General features: G+C 38.1%; 1 protein-coding gene across 1 annotated transcript in view; it reads left to right on the forward strand.

Annotated features, from left to right (window-relative positions):
• ANTXR2 (ANTXR cell adhesion molecule 2) overlaps nt 1–22,843 on the forward strand; it is a 144,096-nt gene that overhangs the window by 41,597 nt on the left and 79,656 nt on the right. Inside the window, exons 10-11 of the mRNA XM_008693271.2 lie at nt 34–103; nt 11,937–12,015. Of these exons, the coding sequence (XP_008691493.2) occupies nt 34–103; nt 11,937–12,015 (149 nt within the window). The remainder of the gene's footprint in view (nt 1–33; nt 104–11,936; nt 12,016–22,843) is intronic.

Genomic DNA, 22,843 nt, shown 5'->3' on the forward strand with positions numbered 1-22,843 from the left:
TCTGTATTAATTCAGTGGCATTTTGTTTTCTAGGTGTTAATCCAGTAAGTGTGGACCTGAATTCTATGCTTTGTCCTGCACCTGCCCTGAATAAAGTTGGAGAGTAAGTACTTCATTAAGAACAGTTTTAAAACATATTAGCTACAAATTACTAGGAAATGGTGACAAATATACATTAATTATTTTACTACCTCTTTTTTCTTCTTTTTTTGATGTACATGAAATAGTAAGCTCTAGACCAACCACTCTGGTTAGTACTATAACTATACATAATATACTCTTAGTAGGTTGAAAATGTTAACGTCTGCTTTATCTTGTTTCTTAAATATTGATTAAAAGGCCCTATAAGTATTCACCTGGAGGGGTATAAGAACTTTGCTGGAGCCTTTAAATAATCAGAGCTACAGTCATTATTTCGAACTTTAGAGTATTACATTTACACACGCACATACACACACATGAGTTTAAAGTGAGATTTTGACTAATTCCTATGCTATTTAAATAGCAGTATTAAAGAGCAGAAGGAACATGGCTTAGTAAGGCATACCTCGACTCGACAATATTTGTGCTTTCATTTGTATCCAGGTCCTGTTAACGTCTGTTTTCTCAAGATCTTTGGTATAGCAATAAACCATAGTGATAGCTGGTTAAAATAAGGGATATTTAGTTTGGAAGAAGAGATTTTATTTAAATCACCTGAACACAGATAATTTCATTAGTAATTTAGTATTTCCATTTGTGATTTTTTTTTTTACCCTCTCTATTATCAAGGAAATGATTGCAGACAGTTCAGATGTTCCCTAGCCCAACAGTAGGGGATACAATATGTTTAGGATAGTAAATAAGATGCAGGACTACTTTATATTGATCTCACATACAGAGCAGAGGTGAATAAAATATACAAAGTGTGTTAGCTTCTCCTGGTTTTTCTGCTTCTGTCCTTGGCAGGAGTGATCCTGTTAAGACAGGTCATTTATGGGGCGCCTGGGTGGCTCAGTCGTTAAGCATCTGCCTTCGGCTCAGGGCATGATCCCAGAGTCCTGGGATCAAGCCCCGCATTGGGCTTCTCCACTGGGAGCCTGCTTTGTCCTCTCCCACTCCCCCTGCTGTGTTCCCTCTCTCGCTGGCTGTCTTTCTCTCTGTCAAATAAATTAAAAAAATAAAAATAAAAAACACAGGTCATTTATGTCACCCATCCACTTAAAGTCCTCGATTTTTTCCACTCAGAGTGAAAAATCTAAATATTGCAGTGTTCTACAAGGTGCTATAGGATCTGGCCCCCCTCGCTCTGTCTTCCTTTGCCCCTTCTGTTATGGTCACACTGGTCTCTCTGCTGTTCCTTAACCACATTGACACTTTTATACTCATTGTTCCCTCTGCTTGAAATTCTCTTCTCATTCACTTGAACCTTCTTCAGGCCTTGTTCAAATGTCACCTTCTTGGGAAACAGTTCCAGGTCACCGTATTTAATCAATAGTCTTCCCTCTCTTAAGTTTGGCACTCCCTCTTCCCTTGTCTTTCATGGTTAAATTTTTCTCCCATGCATTTATTTGTTTGTTCTTGTGTCTCTTTCCTGTTAGGATAAATTTTGTTTTGTTTCTTGCTCTGTCTGTAACACCTAACACAATGCTTGACACACAGCCGATTCATAAGTGCTTGTTAGATGAGAGGATGTATGCACTTTTCTCAAGGATTTGGAATTACTAGTTATTTATTACTACGTATTTATATAACTAGTAATTTGCTTTTTATAAAGCAAAAAGAGTACCTTTGATTGTTAGGGGGCCAGGGGCTTATATCAGGTAGGAGAAAAATGACCAGAATCTTATGGGGGGAGCATGTCATTTAAGAGAACAGAAAACTCTCTTGGCTTTTTAATAGCAGTGGTTGGTTAAGGAAGACAGTTTACTTTCTTCTCCAGTGTAATTATAAAATGCAGTATGCCCTTTCTATCGCAGACACTGAACTTGTTGTCTCTAGACTTTGCCTTTCGGCACTCTCATTTTGAAGAGATTACTGTAGAAACTGCTGCTATTCTCCAGTGATTTGTAGATCCTGTACCCAGGAGACGTGATTTTAAAAAATCACATAGGACATAATAAATATGAGACATGAGAAGTCATCATTTGCTTGGCGTTTGACGTTAATATTTCACGTACAAGCAAACTGAGAATTTGGGGGGGAAGGAGATCTGTCTAAAATTATTTTTGGTTTCCCTTCCCTCTCTCCCTCCCTCTTTCCTTTCCTTTTCCTTCCTTCCTTCCTTCCTTCCTTCCTTCCTTCCTTCCTTCCTTCCTTCCTTCATATCAAGTACATGATACCACTGAGGCAAAGCATGAGAAGGTTTTATTTGTTAATATATTGGCATTTGGGGACATCATTATTGTTCTTCTAAGTATGTTGCAAGTAATTTGGACCTTTCCTTTGCCTTGACTTTTCTTCAGCTACTTTTGTAGGTGATGAGCTCTCTTACGAGATTGGATTAAAAGCAACACAATGGAAACAGTTTAGCCTTGTAAGGTGACTGATGCTTAATATGTTTGCCTAATTAGCTTTTGGCTAAGGATTCAAACCCATTAAGTAGCTAGTTAGTCTATGTTTCAAATAAACACATCTGGCCCAACAATGAATGAAGGTTTTTCCTGTGTGAGGGTGACAGATGTGGTGATGGTTCCCCCTGTTCTCTCACTTAAATAATTAACAACACCCCGGTGCAGTAACCCTACACAGACGGCCTCAAAGCCAGATGCGTAGTCTCAGAGCTGGATCCGTGGACACGTGCCTCATCTCATTAGCCTGCTCTATCAGTTCCTTTCTCATCTTTATGTTACCTCCTGAATTCCGTTTGGTTTGAGGATTATTCTTTTAGAAACCTAAAGGCTGGTGATTTTTAGTTTGTGAGAGGGTTAATTTGAAGTTGTTCTACTTGGAGATGGGGACAAAGAATATAGCAGTGGAGCTAGGACCGTAGGTGTGCATTTGGAAATCGATCTTGTGAAGTGAGCAAAGGTTAAAGCTATCTGGGCAAATCTTACCCAGGTGTATCATTGGTTAGCATTCTTGAAATAGGTCTTTGAAGTGCTTTCTTTGAGAGAGATCTCTGTTTATCAGATTTCTTTATTTGATATAGATTTCCAGATTGAGATGGATGGAATTTTTATTTTTTTTTATTTTTAGGATTTTATTTATTTATTTGAGAGAGAGAGCAGGAGAGAGAGAGCACAGGCAGGGGGAGGGGAGGGGCAGAGGGAGAAGCAGACTCCCCGCTGAGTGGGAAGCCCCATGTGGGCTTGATCCAAGGACCCTGGGATCATGACCTGAGACCAGAGGTGAGGGCAGACGCTTAACTCACTGAGCCACCCAGGCGCCTCTGAGATGGATGGATTCTTAGTATTTAAACAGGAAGAATGTAAAGGTGGTAGTAATGAGGTGGTTCTTTTGTATTTCTTCATTGGACACAATTTAGTTTTAAAATGTCATATGATTAAACAAATGATCTCACCCAGAAAAATCTGTAGATTGTTTGGGAGTTTATTTCTGCCAGTGGCTCCGTTGTACCAAAATGTCTTAAGTTTGAATAGGAAGGACTCTGATGTTCCTTGACTCCTTCCCCCGGCAGGGCGTTTGCCTCATGGGGTAATGTGCAGAGTGTCCCCAGTCCTTGCGGCGTGGGCTTATCCTCTGACCCTTGTTTAGTGAGACGTCAACAATAGCACAGCTGCTCTGCAATCGTTGAGATCTCAAACCTGTAATTTGGCAAGAAGAACAGAGCAAATTGGGTAAATATACATAAACACATTGTGAAGAAAGAAAAACAGAACAGAATGAACCAGAGCCTTATCCTACAGCTTGTTTGATAGAGATGATTTAAGGAGGCATATGGTATAGTTAAATGTGCTTTCAAAAACATTGGCCAGAATCTTCTGGCAAATATGAAATAAATATCTAAATCAGATGAAACTGATAGTATTAGTTCTCTTAAAAGGCAGTGTGGGAAGACACTTGACAGAGTGTTTTGAGTAAGAAGTGGTGGGACATTAGTGTATGTGGAAAATTTTAAGCGTGTGATATTGAAGGATCATTCACATGAATGGTGTGGCAGACTTGGGGTTAGAGCCTGACTTGCTAATACAATCTTGTTATTTTCTTCAACGTGGTTATTTTTTTAAATATAATTATTTTGCCTGGAATACAATTGATTCATTCCTCTTCTCTTTCTCGGTTGGACAAATTCTGCCTTTAGCTCAGCTTCTCACATGAACACTTCTTTTCAAAAATATACCTATATTTGTATGGGCATGGAATCCCTAATAACATGATTTTAGTCACAGGTGATATAACAGCGCCTTATTCTCTCTTTTGTTCCTAATGAGGAATGAGACTTGATTTATTTATTTTTGTCATGGATACTAAGACATTAGTTATATCTTTACTTTGAATGTAAACATCAGAATCTTAGTGCGATCTAATCTAATCTAAACCTTAGTAAGGCTGAGGATGGTCTCTGTTTCTTTATTTCTCTACCTCCCCACCCCAATGTTAGAACCATTTATCTTTTCTTTCACATGGTGTCTTCCTTCCTTCCTTCCTTCCTTCCTTCCTTCCTTCCTTCCTTCCTTCCTTTTCCTTCCTTCCTTCCTTCCTTCCTTCCTTCCTTCCTTCCTTCCTTCCTGACATTTTATTTGTTTATTTGAGAGCACAAGCAGGGGAAAGGGCTGAGGCGGAAGGAGAAGCACGTTCCCCACCAAGCAGGGAGCCTGAAGTGGGGCTCTATCCCAGGACCCTGAGATCATGGCCTGAGCCAAAGGCTCAACTGACTGAGCCACCCAGGCGCCCGTATTGCTTTCTGATTATACCCATAAATGTGATCAGTTCTCCTAATCTGTTTTGCATCTCCATCCTAAGTATTATATTTAGTTCTGAAAATTGTCTTTTAAGAGGAACAACAATTAATTTGAGCACATCAAGGGGTGGCCAACAAGATGTTGCCAAGAATAGAAATGTTAAATAGGGTGAAATTTAAACTCCTGAAAAACACATCGTTCAGGTGTGACACATCAGCTGTCTTCCAACGTCAGCTCTGTCATGTGAAAGACAGATTTGACTTACCCTTTATTGCTCCGAGGAAAGCAGAAGGAAAGAGTGGAAGCTGAAGGGAAGCACAGTTCAGCTCGATGTAAGGAAGATCTCTCTAACAGCCAGAATTATTTAGAGAGTGTTTTGGTAACCGGGGGTGTTCACAGAGGGACAGATATGCAATGACATAGAGCATACCCTTAAATCTGCATTTAAATCCTCTTGAATACTGCTTCTAAGTGTTATATTATCAAATTTTTTTTATTGCTAAGGTATTTGACATTTTTGGATGAAAGGCGCTAAAAGTTGAGTGATTATTTCCAAGTATATTTTCATTATTTTATTAAAATATGCAAAACAGTTAAGAAGGGGTTATATACTGAAAAAATTTACAGTACAGCTTGAGGTGTGATGTGCGGCACATTTCTGAATATGGCTTTTTTTTCCTTCTGAAATCTAGCAGTCTTCATATGTATTAGTTTACACATATATTGAAATATTTCAAATATTATTAGTATTATTTTATTTTTTTAAATTTATTTGACAGAGAAAGGGGGGGCGGAGGGCAAGCAGGGGGAGCAGCAGAGGGAGAGGGAAAAGCAGGCTCTCTGCTGTGCGGGGAGCCCGATGTGGGAATTGATCCCAGAACCCTGGGATCATGACCTGAGCCGAAGGCAGACGCTTAACCGACTGAGCCACCCAGGGCCCCCCCCCCCAAATTATTTTGTTTAAGAATCCTTTAACCACTTTAAAGAAAATATCCTTAGACAAAACACTAATTTACATATATACTCATCACTAGAAATGGAGTCTTTATTCACAAATATGAAGACTTAAAAGTAACTTTTAAAAAGCTCTGCAGCATATTTAATAGTAGCCCTTGATTTCAAAATACCTTAAGTCACCGCAGTTCTAATAACTTTTTGAGTAGTTGGCGGCTGAATTTTCAGTATGTGCAAATCGGAGTAAATTATTTATTACTTCTAGCAAACGTCTTTCACAATTTTATTTAATTTTTTCATGTTTGTTAATGGATCATAAAATGGCAGCCTTTTATTGGATATGCATAAAGTCAATAGTAAATGAATACTTTGCAAATAGGCGACTGTGGATTGAAATGTCCACCGTATTTCGTGGTGTATGAAATTTCTTAATTCAGAGTAGCTCTGACATATGGCACTGAGCTATTCTGTTTTGGAACTCTCCTACATCTTTAAACATTAAATAAACTCACTGTGACCTTTAGGACTTACCAAATTTTATGTATTTAATTATATATCACAATACTATTTAGTAATTTTTGGTGTGGAATTAATTTAGTTTTATCACTGTTGAATACCAATTGATATTAAAATGCATTTCAAACAATCTTTTTGTTACGGCGAGTTGTTTAGGTTTCTTCTATCCTTCTAATTTTTTTTTTTCTTACATGAGCTCTAGGCCCAACATGGGGCTTGAATTTAGGAACCTGAGATCAAGAGTCTCATGCTATAGGAACCGAGCCAGCCAGGCACCCCTATCCTTCTACTTTGAAAAAATATTCTAAGGATGGAACAAAGATTGAATTAAGTATTTGTAAGCAATTCTAAACAATGTAGAACCAATTTACAGAAAAAGATGTTGGAAGTTGTCCGTTCTCAGTCTTCTCTTCCCTGAAAACCCCTGCATTATGCCCTATGGGTCAGTTCCATCTCAGAAGTTTTCCCTTTGTCTTTCATGATTTTATATTCTCACCTCCCTGGCTGTTTCTTCTCGGATGTCACTGCAGGCTCCTCTTCTTACAGTCCCTTAACTCAATTATCACGATGGTGGAATTCCTGACCATAAATACATCTTCTCCAAGGCTTCCTTTTCTTGATGATGAGCTCCAAAATCTCCACACAAGATCTTTTCCTTAGCTCGAAACCCACTATCCAAAAGTCCACTATCCAAATGTCTGCTGGATTTTTCACGGGCACATTCAACTTGAAGTTCCCAAGTTAAACTTATGTACTTCTGCTCAAACTCGCTCCTTCTCCTGTGTTTCCTGTGCAACCCACCTCACAGCAAGACAGAAACTTGGGTCATCTTTAATGATTTCCTTCCTCCTTATCTTCTACATCCAGTAAATGCCCAATCATTTTTATTCTAACTCCTTTTTAACTCCCAGTTTTCATTTTCACACCACCTTATTGCCACTATTTCAGTTCAATTCGACTTTGGTTCTTATTTGAAATACACTGAGACATTCGTAATTGGTCTTTCTACTGTAGAATTTACTCTTCCAATCCATGCTCTACCCTGTAAAAAGAATGATATTTGTAAAACACAGTTCTGACAGTATTTCTACATTGTTTAAAAACTCTTTAGACTAATTCCAAATGTCTAAAAGCTGGTATCCTGGGTTTTTCATCATCCTTCCCTCCTCAAGCCGTATATTCTCAGTCTCACACTCTTTGTTGCTGCCATGTTGAATGGTTTTAGTTCCTTGACTGTTCTGTGCCTTTCTTACCTTCCAGCCTGTCAAATAGTACCCCTTCCTCCTGAATTCCTTTTCTAATCTCTTTTCCTCATTATCTCCTGATCATTCTTTAGGTTTCATCTTTGAGTGACTTCCTATAGGAAACCTTTGTTGACGTCCCCATGGCAAAGCGGAACCCGTAGTGTCTCTCACAGCTGGGTCCACAGCACCCCTGTGTTTACACCTGTTTCAGTTAATATCACACTCTATTGTAATTGTTTATGTGGCTCCCTTTCACTTACGTTTTAATACTGTGTTTTATTTGTTATTGCAACCTTGCTTCCAAGCACATCCTAGCTTGGGCTATTGTAAGCAATTTACAAATATTTGGTTAATTAACTAATAATTGAGTGATCGAATGAACTTCCTGGCAAACATTTATAAACCAATTTAGAGTGCCGTTTTAGGTTTGAGGTTTAAGCACACAGCCCAACATACCTATGAAGTTGGGTTTAATCAGATTATGTTTTGTAACAGGAAGGAAATACCACTGAAAAATTTCTTTACACCAGTTGCATGAGGTTTATATACTAGGCAGTCATTGAACAGGTTAGCTCTCTATACGTTCATATAGCAGTGAGTAGAAGTTCTTTAAGCCAAAAAGTGTTAGGTAATTATTTTATTGCTGCTATATATTTTTCTGTATTGTCTGTGTTATTTTTTAGCTTGGATCTAAAAGATTTTATATAAAAAGTACCTTGTTATTCTAAATAATCTGCTGGAAAAATAGTCAGGTGTTAGAACAATGTGAGAATACCTGCTGTGTTCCAGCCACTGTGTTGGATATTTTAGGTTTATTATGTTATCAAGCTCTCCTCCCCCAAACAACTCTGAAATAGGTAAAATTTATCCCGATTGTACAGATTGAGGGGTGCAAGATTGAGAATGCAGTCCCTAGGCGCCTAATTCCTCAACTCCTGGGCTAGATCTTCCCCATTTATAATTTTATTAGATTCGTGGGATAAATAAAAATTAACTCTCCCCCTCACTTCTCACTTCTGTGTGGAATTAAGTAAAACCAACATGACTTTCATACATTTTTAATCCATAATAAAGTCTCTATTTCTGAGAGTGTGGGTTCTACCGTTAGTAATACACTAACTAGAAGTAGGGGTTATAGGGGAGTGAACGATCCATAGGTACTAACAGAACTGACATGAAGTGTGACAGAAAACATTACATATATTAGAGTTTTGGGGTAACGAAAGGTCAGGGTATCAGGTTTGGGTTAGAGGGCAGGGTGGCTTTATCAGTCTGCGTGCCAGCAAAGGAGTAGCGTAACTTTGGGCAAAGGTATCATTCATGGCAGGCCAGTATCGTACCAATAATTTCAAAAATGTTTTTCTAAAGAAACAACAAAATTTAAAAGCAGAAGTAACTTTAATGGTGTATTTTTTATGTTATCTTAGTACTTAGTAATTACCATTCTAGTTAACCATGAGCAATGTATGAGTATAGTAAAAACCTGGTGGAGTGATAGTCCTCTCTTGCCGATGAGAGACATTTAAATGCAAGACCCTAATGTATTTATCAAGGATTAAGGACGTATGGGTTAGAAGTAAAAGCACTTTGACTACAGAGTCAGAGAAGTTCAGTGTTTGGGCAGGTTACCTTTGTAAGCATGGGTTTCCTCACTTGGAAAGTAGAGAAGATGCTGCCACCCAGCTCAGTGTGTCCCTGTGAGGGTTAAATGAGAAGAGGAGCACGGTGTGTCTGGCTTGTCGTAGGGACTCGATAAATGCCGTCATTGTCAGTGCTGTTGTTGATGGCCATGCTCTACTCTCAAGAAGGTGCAGATCCTATTGTTTCAGTTGAGTCACATGTCAGAAGAATCATCAGGTGGCTTTCCATATCGGTGGAGAATTAACTCAGTTTTATGTGACACGAGCCACATTATACCGGACTGAGATTTGGGGTAGTTCACGGTTGTTTTGGTTGCCTACAAAATCTCATCAGCATGTATTTCTGCTACAGGAAAGAGTGAATTTGTTGTAAGATATAGCTTCTGTTCTTATTTCATTTGAATAAGCATTAGGGTCTCTTTTTTTTTTTTCTTTTTCTCAGTCTGGAAGCATTAAAATTTTTAATGTTTCCTTCATTAATTAGAGAATGGCTTTATTTTTGGTGAATTCTAAGCACCAAATTATAAACAACTTCAGTCTATATCTACTGAACCCATAAAAATTGAATCAGTAATTTACTTGCAACAATCATATATTATTGTGAATTAGATCATCTTCCCCCAAACTAAAACCATGCCTACCATGTGATATGCTTCTGGTCTGGTACATGTTTTAAAATAGAGGAGTTGGAAGCTAGGGGAGATTATTTTTGGATTCAATTATGCTTCGTCTTCAAAAAAAAAAAATAAAACAAAACAAGGCACTTAGTTCTGCAGAATAAGCAATTGGGTTGAAGTTTTCTTTCTTAAATAAGCCACTTGGCATTCTGTGGTGAGCTAGTTCAAAAGTTCAAGCAAGTTGATGTAAATAAACATCTTAAGTTCTCATTCATTTCTGGAAATAGCTAAACTTTTTTTTTTTGAACAAAATATTTTGGAGGGAATGATTTACAAGAAATATTTTTAATGGGTGTATTTCTGAATTTTGATGAAGAGTTCAGCTCCAAGTTTGCTAGGAGTATCTTTCCTGGTGGCTCTGTTCCTATATGAATCCAAACTAACTATCACATTGAGAAAAGAAACACGTTAAGGACTTTGATTTCAACAAGCCTGTACGGTCTGATGGGAAGACTTCACAATTAGTTAGAACCCTACCTAGCTTTACAACTTTAGGCAAGTGTACCCACAATTAGCATTTCTGGGCCTTATGTACCCCATCTGCACAACCGTGAAACTACTACTTACTTTAAGGGTTGTCGTGAGGATTAAAGGAGATAATGTCCATAAAATGCTGAGGGTAGTGTCTGGCACATAGCGGGGACTAAATAATATTTCTCCTCTCCCCTCTCTGGCATCATAATTGAAAATTTTACTGGTGGTTTGAGATTGCTTCTCTTTAATCATAACTCTCTGTAACTAGTAGAATTCGGCTTTCCATTCAAGGGATAAAGAAGAAATCTTCTAAATATAACAAAATTTTTCTAATTCAGAGTAATTAGTAATTTACTAATTCATTAATACAGTAATAGCTCCAGTTTTTAGCCATTAATTCTTGGAATTTAGAATGTTTTATGAGAATGGGAGTACGGCACTGTATAGAAGCTAGATTACCAAAATGTTACCTACCACTTTCTGCTTTAATAAGTGGATAGCTTTGAAATGTTGGCACACTGATTATTAGAGGATAGCATACTGTGTAGACTCTTTTGGAAAAGAGCTATTTCCTTAATATTTAAAAATATCCTTATCTTTTTTTTTGCCCTTTTGATATCTTGTTAGAGCTATTTTTTTTCCTTGTTAGAGCTATTTAATAAAAAAAATTACCATGGCTGCCTGGCGGCTCAGTCGGTTAAGCATCCAGACTCTTGGTTTCTGCTCAGGTCATGATCTCAGGGTCGTGAGATCGAGCCGTGCATTGGGCTCTGTGCTGGGCATGGAGCCTGCTTAAGATTCTCTGCCTCCCTCTCCTTCTGCCCCTCTCCAATGCTTTGTGTGCACTTGCGCGTGGGAGCTCTCTTTCTCTTTCTCAAAAAAATAAAAAAAAATAAAAAATAAAAAAAGTTACCAACTCCTGGCTGACTGATTCCAGATAATTAATTACTAGAATCTGAACTAATGAAATTTTAATTATTATTAATTTCTTAGAATTTGAAAACATGTTTTCAAAATAAGAGCTGTATTCTAACTCTGATGTATTTTAGGCATGAAAAAAATTATCCTTTCTTCTATCTTTGTCAAGATATTTTAAAATCCTGGGACCATCTACAATAATTACCTACAAGTAAATTGCATTCTCTTTTTTCTTCAGTTTATTTCTCTTGCATTATCGCTTTCTTTATAATTTACCCTTGAGTGGTTTATTATTTCCAATTTTTTATTCTTACTGACCTTATGAGGATAGTAATGTCTGAAGATAGGAAAAATAAGCTAAATAGGATCTAAGGGTTTTTTTTCCCTTCTTTTTAGGTTTTTGTGAAAACAGTCTCAGCATTTCTCTTAAGGAATTTTTTAATGGTCCTATTTATATTAATACTTATTCAGGAACAATTAGATCATTTAAGGAATTTGCCTCTGGCTACTAAGTAAGGACTGGACCTAAGGAAGAAAGAAAAAAACTGGGATAACTGACCAAAAGTAAACTTTCTTGCTGCTTTTGAATGATATAAGGAAATAAAAATCTTCCACATCCTCTGGTTTTTTATTTGTTTTTAATTATTTTTTTTTTTCATTTTCTTTCAGAACTCTTGATGTTTCAGTGAGCTTTAATGGAGGAAAATCTGTCATCTCGAGCTCATTAATAGTCACAGCCACAGAATGTGTAAGTAAAAAGTTTGCATAAAGCTCCTTTTTAAAAATGATTCCATCCAGAAATAATTATGGACTCTCAGTGTCGTTGCATGCTATAATAAGAAAGATGCAAACAGTGATACTGGAGACCACCACAAGGAAAACTCTGTATAGAATTTATTTTAGATTGTTTCTGTTTTCCCTTTAGCTTCATTAAAAACAGATTTTAAGATAGCATGAATTTTATTTTGATATTTATAAAATTCAAAAGTCATATTTAAAATCAAAATGAGGTCTCCTAGGAGAATGATTTTCAAATGAAGCAGTTTCCTTGAAACATTAAATATCACAATGGAATAATGTTTTTTTCTGTTATGAAGGTTGAATTATTGTGTCTAAGACATTGATTATGTTTTTGAAATTACTAGTATATCTTAACGATGACCTCACATTTCGTCTATTTTAAATGTTGGTGCTTTCTGAGTAAGTAATTTGATTTTGATAGCTTGAAATATCCTAGTTTGGAAGTTTGTTTTAGTTGAGATGATTGATTTGTATTACCTAAGACGTAATCATAGAGAATGTAAACATTTTTAAGACTGTGTTTTCCTTGTAGTTAATTTTTGGGGTTCATGGAAAGTTTTGGTATTCAATTGTTGAATGTGAAAATAGAACTAAAAGGGACTGACTACATGGCTATTATTTTTATGAGTATATTATCTTTGTAAAACAGATGTTACTCAAAACAAAAAAAAAAACCCCAAGTTCTTGCCCTTCAAATGACTAAAATTACAAACCTAAATATTTTCTAACATCTCATGGTTTCATGGCTTTATATTTTGATAAATTGGAGAGACATCCTTCCTTCAAAACGAAATAACTCAATATTACCTGTATAGAGACAGTTGTCTTTCTCATTGTAAGAAAACATTGCAAGGAAGACAGACTTCCATAGGGACGCTTGGGCCACTACTGAATTCTCTGGATAACTCTTTATTAACACCTGTCTCTGTTTTGAAAATACGTAGGGTTTTCTTTCTCTTTTTATTTGCAATTCATGTTGTAAGTTGTAGGTTTTCTGATTTCTCAATATGGTTGGGGTTACAAATATTTTGTGGTTATATAGTTTCTCAGTGTTTAGCTCACTGAAATAGCATTTTTTCTCCATCCTTCCTCTTATTCTGCACCTCTAGCCATCTTTTTTAACCTCTCTTCCATGCAAGCAGGAAAACAAGTTTCTGTATCCCATAACCACTCACAATTTTGGTGTGCAAGGATACTAAGGTTAAATGACTCATTTGGAATTTACAAATCATATACTTTTATGGAAGTCTTCCGAGGCCTTTCCGGTTCTCAGGAGAGCACACTATGACTCAAGGTAGTTTAAGAGTAAGGTGATTTTTTAAAAAGGGGCATGAGTTGTGTCAGAGATGGATAGAGTGTAGGGGCAAGTTGTAATATTAAGTAAGGGAGTAAAGTAATTTTCATTGAAAAGGTGAGATTTGAATAAAGACTTGAGGAAGATGAGGGAGTGAACCCTGAAGATGACCCAAGGGAAGAGTGTTTTATGTAGCAGGAGCAGCTAGAACAAAGCCTAAGGAGGCGCTATATCTGACAAGTTTAAAGAAAGGCAAGGGAGGCCACTGGGCTGGAGTGGAGGTAGCTGGGAGAGCAAGGGCCTCAAGATGAGTGGGGGGAGGGGCACAGATTATGTAGGGTTTTGCAAGTCATTTTAAGGACTTGAGTTTTTCTTTTGAGTGAAATGGGGAACCATTGGAAGGTGACATGACATGGCTTAATACTTTGAAAAGATCATCCTGGCTACTGTGTAAAAATAGACTTCGCCGGAGGGGGCAAATGTGGAAATCTGGAGACCAAATACTTGGCTATTTCAGTAATCTAGGAGAGGGGAGGATGTCTCCACTGAAGAGACAGCAGTGGAGATGGTAAGGAATGATTGGATTCAAATACATTTGAGTAAAGGTGGAGCACATGGGATGCTAGACGGATTAGATGTGGGTGTGGGAGAAGGACATTAAAGATAATTCTAACCTTTTCACCTGAGCAAGTAGAAGGATGAGTTGTCATCGGGTAGAGCAGTGTTTAGAAGAAGATGAGGACTTCTGTTTTGGAAATGTTGAGTGAAAGATGTCTATATAGCCACCACAGTGGAAATACCATACAAGCAGTTGAATATACAAGTCTGGAATTCTAGAGAGAGGTCTGGATTGGAGATACACATTTGTGAGTTGTGTAGAGTGAAGTAGTTAACAAAACTCCACATGATTTTTACTGAAAAAAAAAAAAAAGAAAAAAGAAAGTGGCTTTCACAAGCTTAAAGCAGAAGGGAAAGAATACCAGAGAATGTTTTTGTTTGTTTGTTTGTTTGTTTGTTTTTTTAATTGGAGAATAGTTGACATAGTTGTATTAGTTTCTGGTATACAACATAGTGATTCGATATTTATGTATAGTTCGAAATGGTAACCACAAAAGTAGTTACCATCTGTTGCTATACAGTGTTGTTACAATATTGTTGACTACGTTCCCTGTGCTGTACATTAATTCCCTGTGTTTCATTTATTTTATAACTGGAAGATTGTACTTCTTAATCCCCTTCACCAGTTTCATCCATGCCCCCTCATACCTCCCCTCTGGCAACCACCAGTTTTTTTTTGAGAAAAGTTTTGTATTCTTGGAGGAGTCAGGATAAACTGGGTCCTGAAAGGAAAGCAGGATCTAAGCAGAAGAGGGGAGGGGAAAGCAGATCACAGATAAATAGAAAAATGAAATTGAGAGTAGATATATTTGGTTAGAGTGAAAATGGTGGCAGGAAAGCTTGAAATTAGAAAATTTAGACCAGATTATCAATAGCCTAAAGAAAGAAAACAACTAGGTGGAGTATAGACTTCATCCTGTAGGTCTGTGGTTCCTAAGCTCCAGTGCACAGAGAAGTCAGGGCTAAAATGAAAAAAGGAAGGAAAATGGATTATATTTTTCATAATGCTGGATTTATTCAACTTGCAAGAGTTCTTTTATTCTGAAATTTTTCTTTATGCCATTTTAATTTTAAAATATCCTTTGGGGCATCAAAGCGGCACAGTTGGTTGGGCGACCCAGTCTTAGTTTTGGCTCAGGTGGTGGTCTCCAGGTCTTGGGGTTGAGCCCCACATTGGGCTCCACACTCAGCGTGGAGTTGGCTTAAGACTCTCTCTCCCTCCTCTCCTCCTCCTACCAGCACTTGCACTCTCTCTCTCTCTTTCAACTAGATGGATAAATCTTTAAAAAAATAAAATATCCTTTGATTGAGGAAAGGATAACTGTAATAATTTGTTGGGTCTGTCCTTCCTTTCTTGTTTTTGTCTCTCCTTCCCTCCTTAATCCCTCCCATCTCACCTTCTCTCCTTTCTTCTTTGAAGTGAGAGAAATATGTAGTGATAAAGAAAAACTGTGCCAGACGAAGTTAAACAGCTAAGGAAGACCTTATTCAAAGCTCTTACAGGGGCACCTGACTTGAGCATGCCACTCTTGATCTCAGGGTTGTAGGTTGGAGCCCCATGTTGGATGTAGAGATTACTTAAAAAATAAAATCTTTAAAAAAACCTATTATGATAGGGGAGAGAGATTGAACTCAAGACAGCTGGGACAAGGGGGTGGAGGGAGTTGCAGGCCACCTGTATATGCTACCTGGCTTTACCCAAAAGAAAAGTAAACTTTCGCCTATTTTCCTGACAGGAGGTGGTGTTAAAACTTGGAGCCAGGCACCCATGACATTAGGCCCCTGCCCTTCCGCAGAGACTGGGGGGTTGGGGCACCATCTTGTTTAATGATTACATTTCAAAGGGCTAGTGCTCAGGTTGAGAAATACGCTCCCCCTGGGATCTGTAAAACGGGAAAGAGACTTTAAAGGAGATTTATATACATTTCAAAGAGGCAGAGAAAGATTTTGCAATTAGGAGTTTTCTAAAGCAGATTCTCTTAAAAAAAGGGAGATGAGGGACCGATTGCCAGGAAGAAAGCTGTCTAAAGTTTAATCAGGCTGAGGGGAAATTGTAAGTCCATCTTGGTCAACAGAATAAGTGAAGTGAGTAAGAGAAGGGATAGCTCGAGAAATGGGAAAACCAGGACACTTACCATATAAAGGAGCCAAAGGAAAATGGAATTCCAATATGAAAAAGAAGGCAGCATCAAGTGCTTCAGAGAGGTGAAGGAGCCAGGGTCAGAGGGGTCACAGTGACTTCGATGCTTCAGTCCAGATTGATGATTGTTAGTCTTCTGTGTAAATTTTATTATTCCACTAATTATTGTAGGATCACAAATACTATAATTCGCTTTGTCATATTGCTAATAATCATAGTATAATTCGTTTTTCCCATTAGAATTAGCCATTATTTTGTTTTCAAACTCAAATGCCTCTAGCGTGTGGTAGTAACATCGTCACTTTACAGGTATGGAAAGTGAGACTGTTGCCGTGAAGTGCATCTGCCGATGTGTGCCTTAAATCTGTATTCAAAATAGAATAGGATAGTGGGTAATATTATGATAAATACCCGGGCATTGCAACAAGTGATACTCAGCCTGTCAGGCATACTCAGATATGATGAGATGCAGTTTGTAGTATTACTCATTATGGGATGGTGCCTTTGGCTTTCTCAGGCATTTGAAAGCCAAACAAAATAAAACACCATTACTTTGGCAATTGATTAATCCTTGTGGAAATCCCACAAATAAAGAGCCCCTCTCTGTGCTTAAGGGCTTCCAGGCTCAGTTCTGCTAAGACCCTTACGTCACTGAGCTGTAATTTCCTGTTTACTTCTGGGCTTTTCGTAGCTGTTTTGAGATGTTGACAGCAAGGCCTGGGCCTTGCTCACTGCCTTCCTCCCAGTGTCTGGTCCTTACACAGGGCCTGTGCTCCAAAATTACTTGTTAAATGAGTGAATGAAAGTAGCTGTATACCTAGCTTAAAAGTGGGGAAATGAAGGATTAGATTGAAGAGATTTAAGATGAGAGCCTGAGAAGGGTTTGTGTTTAGACGGTTATTTCTCTTCATCCATCTCAGAAGATCTCCTCATTGTGTCTCTGCTTAAAAAAAAAAAAATGAAAGGTATCTTTTTTTCCCCCCTTGGAACTACTGTTCTTCTGACTCTTTGGACATAACAGTATCCAGAATATGTTTTCTGAGCATGTATTAAGTACCAGAACTGTGCTAAGCACTGTAGATGTGCTAAGCACTTTATGTCTCCATTTAACATACACAACTCAAGAGGAGGCTATTCTTATTACCTTAATTTTACAGATGAGGAACAGAGAGCCACCTCCCATCTCTGTGCACATTTATGCAAACACGTTAGAAGGTGCTTCTCCTGTTGGGTCGACCCAGCTCTCAGCAGGGTGCCTGACTCGGTGAGAAAGAACGTTGGCTGACTGCAGCCCTCACTGCCCCTGAGAGGGGGGACTTGGAGTCTAAAGGCTCTGGCGGTTCAATTACCTGCTCAGTTTCACAGTCAAGTAAATGCTAGAATTGAGAACCGAATCCACGTCTGTCTTCCCCCGTCCTGAACATATGCACAATCTGCCATTTGTAACCAGGTCCTAATTTGATTTATATAAAACACAGGTTGGCAATTTTTTCCTGTAAAAGGTTGGATAATAAATAGTTCAGGGTTTGAGGGCTACACAGTTTCTGTCACAGCTACTCAACTTGGCCATTGTAGCACAAAGGCGTCTATAAACATTATGTAAACAAATGGGCGTGGCTGCATTCAAAAAGCTGTGTCCCCTGAAATTTGAATTTTATGTAACGTATTCTTCTTTTGATTTTTTCAGCTATGTAGTAATGTAAAAAAAAAAAAAAAAAAAAGTCTTAGCTTGCCAGGAGTCTTATGAAACAGATGAGTTGATTTGGCCTTTGGGACATAGTTTGCTAATTCCCGATAGCGAATCTTCCAAGAGAATCCAGAACATGAAATCATCACTCATTTCGTGACTTTTTTCTTCCCCTAACACTAAGTCCATAGAAAAAAAAAATTGTGGAGACCCATTTCCCTTTTCCTGCATCTCTCTTTTTCGATGGTGGTTGCTGTGATTAATTATTTCCTAGGTAGATTATGACAGTTTTTTGAAATTATTTGAATGATTCTTCTTTCCCATAGTTATGTGTTTTGAAATTTTTGAGTGATTCCTCTTTCTCAGAGTTATTTTACAAGTAGAGTAGTGACCGATTTGTTTTTATCCTTCTACGATTCTCTTAGCTAGAATTTCAGTTACATTGGGCAGAGTGAAGTTTTTGATTAGAAAACTTGCTTTTAATGAAGAAAAGGAAATTAGATGCAGACCAAGTTCAAAAACTTACTGTGTCCAGGAAGACTACAGACTATAGTCTCTGTACCCTAACCTCAAGCTCAAGGTTCTGGTATGTCTTCAGTTAACCCTTAAAAGAGTTTTGACTTCATAACTTGAACCATCATCTGGGTAGTAAGTCTCAAACTGGACTCCTCAGCTAACTTGCACAACCTACTCTTTGACAGACATCTGAGAATGCCATTTTTTCAAAACTATGGTTAGAAAGATTCATTCCAACAAATGGACAGTTGAAAGGTCATCCAACAAACGGACATTAATCCATTGTAACAGATGGCCAGTTCTTTCTGTATTCAAAAGAACTACCATTTTTTCAGAAATTTGTGTTTCAGACCTTCTCTTTAGCTTCTTCAAATGCTACCAAGTCCCCTCAAACTCTGTGTTCCAGCCACCATTGTCTTTCTCTTGTGTTTGCAAGAGGTCACTAATTCTGCCCCACTTTCTCCGTGAGCTTTCTTTCTTTTTCCTTCTTCCCTTCCTTCCTTCCTTCCTTCTTTCCTTCTTTCCTTCTTTCCTTCCTATTTCTTAAGGATTTTACTTATTTATTTGAGAGAGAGACAGAGATAGCGACAGAGATAGTAAGGGAGAGCACGAGTGGGGAGGAGAGGGAGAAGCAGGCTCCCTGCTGAGCAGGAAGTCTGCTGTGGGCCATCCCAGGACCCCAGGATCATGACCTGAGCCGAAGGCAGATCCCCAAGTGACTGAGCCACCTGGGTGCCCCTCCCTGGGCTTTCTAACTTCCTCAGAGCCCCGGACCAGGTTAGTTGCCTCCCACTTCCTCACATTTGTGGTTATTCGCTCACGGTTTGTCTCTCCAACTAACCTGTAAGCTTCATGAAAACTTGTCCAATTTTGTAACTTTGGCATGTGCGTAACTGCGTAGGATTTAAAGGGAGGCATTCTACTGGAATGAGAGGCTTTTAGTTTCTGTCTGTGACACAGATCCATGTGTAATCATGGCTAGTTTCATTTGACTCTTAAGTCTGCAATTTGCAGCCTGCTCTCTGCTCACAGGACTGAAGTCTATGTGTTTGACCTTTCCTTAATTTGTTTATAAAGCTCTGTGAACAATGACATGATTTCCCTTTCAAGATTGAAGTCTTTCATGCTCTGATAATGGCTCTGGCAAATGAAAACAACGGAACCAGGAAAGCCCGAATTCATATCCAGTTAACTGAGCCCATGTCTGGGACTAGGGGCATCCAAGGACTGTGTCTCATACACTTACAGCAAGGTTGGGTTACACGACAGTCTTGGCTTCCTCTGGCCTGTTTTTCATCACACTTAGCTAAAATGTGAGAAGGATTAGGTCTGCAGGTCTTTAGAAAATGTGTATTTTCTTTTTAATTTTATTGAAGAGGAACCTTGGAGTCAGTTGATGTGATAATATTGCCATGATATATGTATATTTACATCTGGATTTGCATAGTATTTTATTAATGTTCCTAATGGAGTCCTTGTTTTGGAGGAAAAAGCAAGATTTTTAACTGCCTATCATGGCGAGCCCCTCTGTTTTATATTCTGTCAATACGATTTTCTGAATTTCCGGCTATTGACACATCCATAAAAAGAAAAAAAAAGGTAACCACTAAATGTTTAGCAGTTTGATATCTTCTAGTTGCATGTTCCTATTTCTGAACACAGAGTTTGAATTCTAAGAAAGGAGGAAACCAAGTGTTCTTAGAACCTTTTTGAAAACTGTATAGCACAGACAAAAATGGTGAGCCATTTCCATGAGTGCTGTGACTAGATCCTAATGTGGGAAAGGACTGGTAGGGAATGCTGTATTCATTCCGTCCATAAACAGATTGGGGGGGTGTCTCATATAAGAGGCAGGATCATGAATTTATGCATTTGAGAGCATTTCTCTCATAGGATATCACACTTTTCTATGTATTTGTTTGACATTGTTTTCCTGTCCTATTCCTGTTTGCCTAAATTTTAGAGCTTAGCATAATCAAGGCTGTGGAGAGTCACACGATTTGTTTATGAATGTTTAGAATTCTGTGTAGAAAGATGCCCTTTGAGTATTTCTTAAGTAGCCTGATGTATGTTCTGAATTGTTTTCTTTGGTTTTAAGGACAGAGAACTTAGATATTTGCCTGGAAATTTTCTGTAAAGTATTGACATTTTCTCTCTCTCGCTCTCTCTCTCTCTCTTTCTCTTTCTCTCCCTCTCTCTCTGTCACACACATACACAGACAGACAGACAGACACACACACACACACACACACATTTCTATGTGCCAGACGTTGATTTAGACATTTAAGATACATTAATAATGAAATGTTGAGCTCACATTTTCATTCTACCAAACTCCACAACAAGAAGTTGCTACATGAATCCATGTCTTTTTATTTCTTCTATTTTAAGTTAATTCTTTACGGTGAATATAATGTAATAGCTTCTTCTAGTGCCTTAAGAATGATCTGGTAGTGAATGGTAGCGCTCAGTGAAGATAGTGCGTGCGTGTGAAGTTTCCATAGTTATTCTTGTTGTCTTCTGAAAGATAAGGTAAATAAACTGATCAAAGATGCTCAGTGATGATACTTTGGTGGTATCGGTTTTGGTGAATTTGCAGCCTTATGTCAGCTACATAAATACCTTGTATGCTTGTGACCTCTTCCATTCAGATGCGCAACCAGAAATCAAAGGATAGCTTTAATTGTTCATGTGTAGTTGATTCTTAATCTTCTGAAAATTTCTGAAAGTAATGAATGTTTTATAGTTTATGTTGCCCTGAGAATTAGTTATTTTAAAAATAGATTTGTTAGAACTCAAAGGCTGCTAGTGATCGCTATCTATAAAAATGAAGTTGTTTTGGGATGGTTTCCACGCGGCTATATGCTAATGTTTTTTTTTTTCTTCCATTGTGATAATAAGAGATGATACGGGGAAAGGATACACATGTCAAGGTTTTTCTGATTAGCTGAACCAAGTATATTTTGCTAGTACTTCCTTTCCACATCTTTTGAAAACTACCTTCTGTTCTCAGTTGTTTACATGTAACTGTTTACATAAAGATTATTATCTCTTTGTGCATATGTCATTACGTGTAGCATTTTGCTTATTAAATGCTTAAAAAATTGCTTAAAAAAAGATTTATTTCTCTGTTTTGTGGGGGGAGGAGCAAAGGGAGAGAGTCTTAAGCAGATTCTGCACTGAGCGTGGAGCCCCATGGGGGGCTCAATCTCACCACCCTAAGGTCATGACCTGAGCTGAAACCAAGGGAGTTGGACCCTTAACCAACTGTGCCCTAGGTGCCTTGTATTGCGCTTTAAATTCCATTAGAAAATGTTCTGACTGAATGCTACTACCATTGACACTTAAACATGGGAAAGTCTCTCAGCTTTGATCAATCCCAACATTTCTCATTGTGGATTCTAGGGAGTCCTAGATTTACAGGATATTTAAAATGGGAAAAAAGATGCTTCTGTGCTGGTGTCAGTTGAGCTTCTTTACTGCAAAGCCACTCGGAGCTTTCTGGGTATGTTAATACGCATGATGATTTTCTAAGGGAGATAGCATAGTAATGGCTTTTCCACAAAGAGTTTCATGCTATGGGAACAACTGACTTTCTTATTTTTTTTTTTTTTTAAAGATTTTATTTATTTATGTGACAGAGAGACAGCCAGTGAGAGAGGGAACACAGCAGGGGGAGTGGGAGAGGAAGAAGCAGGCTCCCAACGGAGGAGCCTGATGTGGGACTCGATCCCGGAACGCCAGGATCACACCCTGAGCCGAAGGCAGACGCTTTAACGACTGCGCCACCCAGGCGCCCCCTGACTTTCTTATTTTATGGATTAGAAAACAGAGGCTCCAAGAAATTAAACAACTTGCTTAAAATTAAACCTCTAGACTAATACTTTTAATACAGTGCCATTCTAAGATGGATACTGGTGGGTCCCCCCACACCTTGTCACCCCTCTCTCTATCAGCTCTTGGGATAAAAGTGGCTCTTACCCTGACCTCTGGGCTTGTACTTCTTTTTTTGTTTTTGTTTTGTTTTGTTTTCTTTTTTTAATTTAAATTCAATTATTGAACATCACACCAAAAACTAATGTTTTGTTTTGTTTTTTAAAGATTTTATTTATTTGAGAGAGAGAGCATGAGTGGGGGGGTGGAGAGGCAGAAGGAGAAGGAGACTCCCCACTGAGCAGGGAGCTTGGTGTGAGGCTCGATCCCAGGACCCTGAGATCATGACCTGAACTGAAGGCAGACACTTAACTGACTGAGCCACCCAGGTGCCTCTGGGCTTATACTTCTTATTTGTTTTGAATGACAGGAAATGTGTCTCTGAAAAACTGGCCATGAAGTCCCAAATGTTCACCTGGAGAGTATATTGATTTATTTACAGTTTTTTCTTCCCTGCATTCTTTCCCTTGAAAGAAAAAGAAAAAGAAAGAAAGAAAGAAAGTAAGAAAGAAAGAAAGAAAGAAAGAAAGGAAAGAAAGAAATGAAACAAAGAAACGAAACAAAGAAAGAAAAACACAGAGAATAAA

The sequence above is a fragment of the Ursus maritimus genome, unplaced genomic scaffold, assembly GCF_017311325.1.
Source record: "Ursus maritimus isolate PB19 unplaced genomic scaffold, ASM1731132v1 scaffold_8, whole genome shotgun sequence".
Taxonomy (NCBI): Eukaryota; Metazoa; Chordata; class Mammalia; order Carnivora; family Ursidae; genus Ursus; species Ursus maritimus.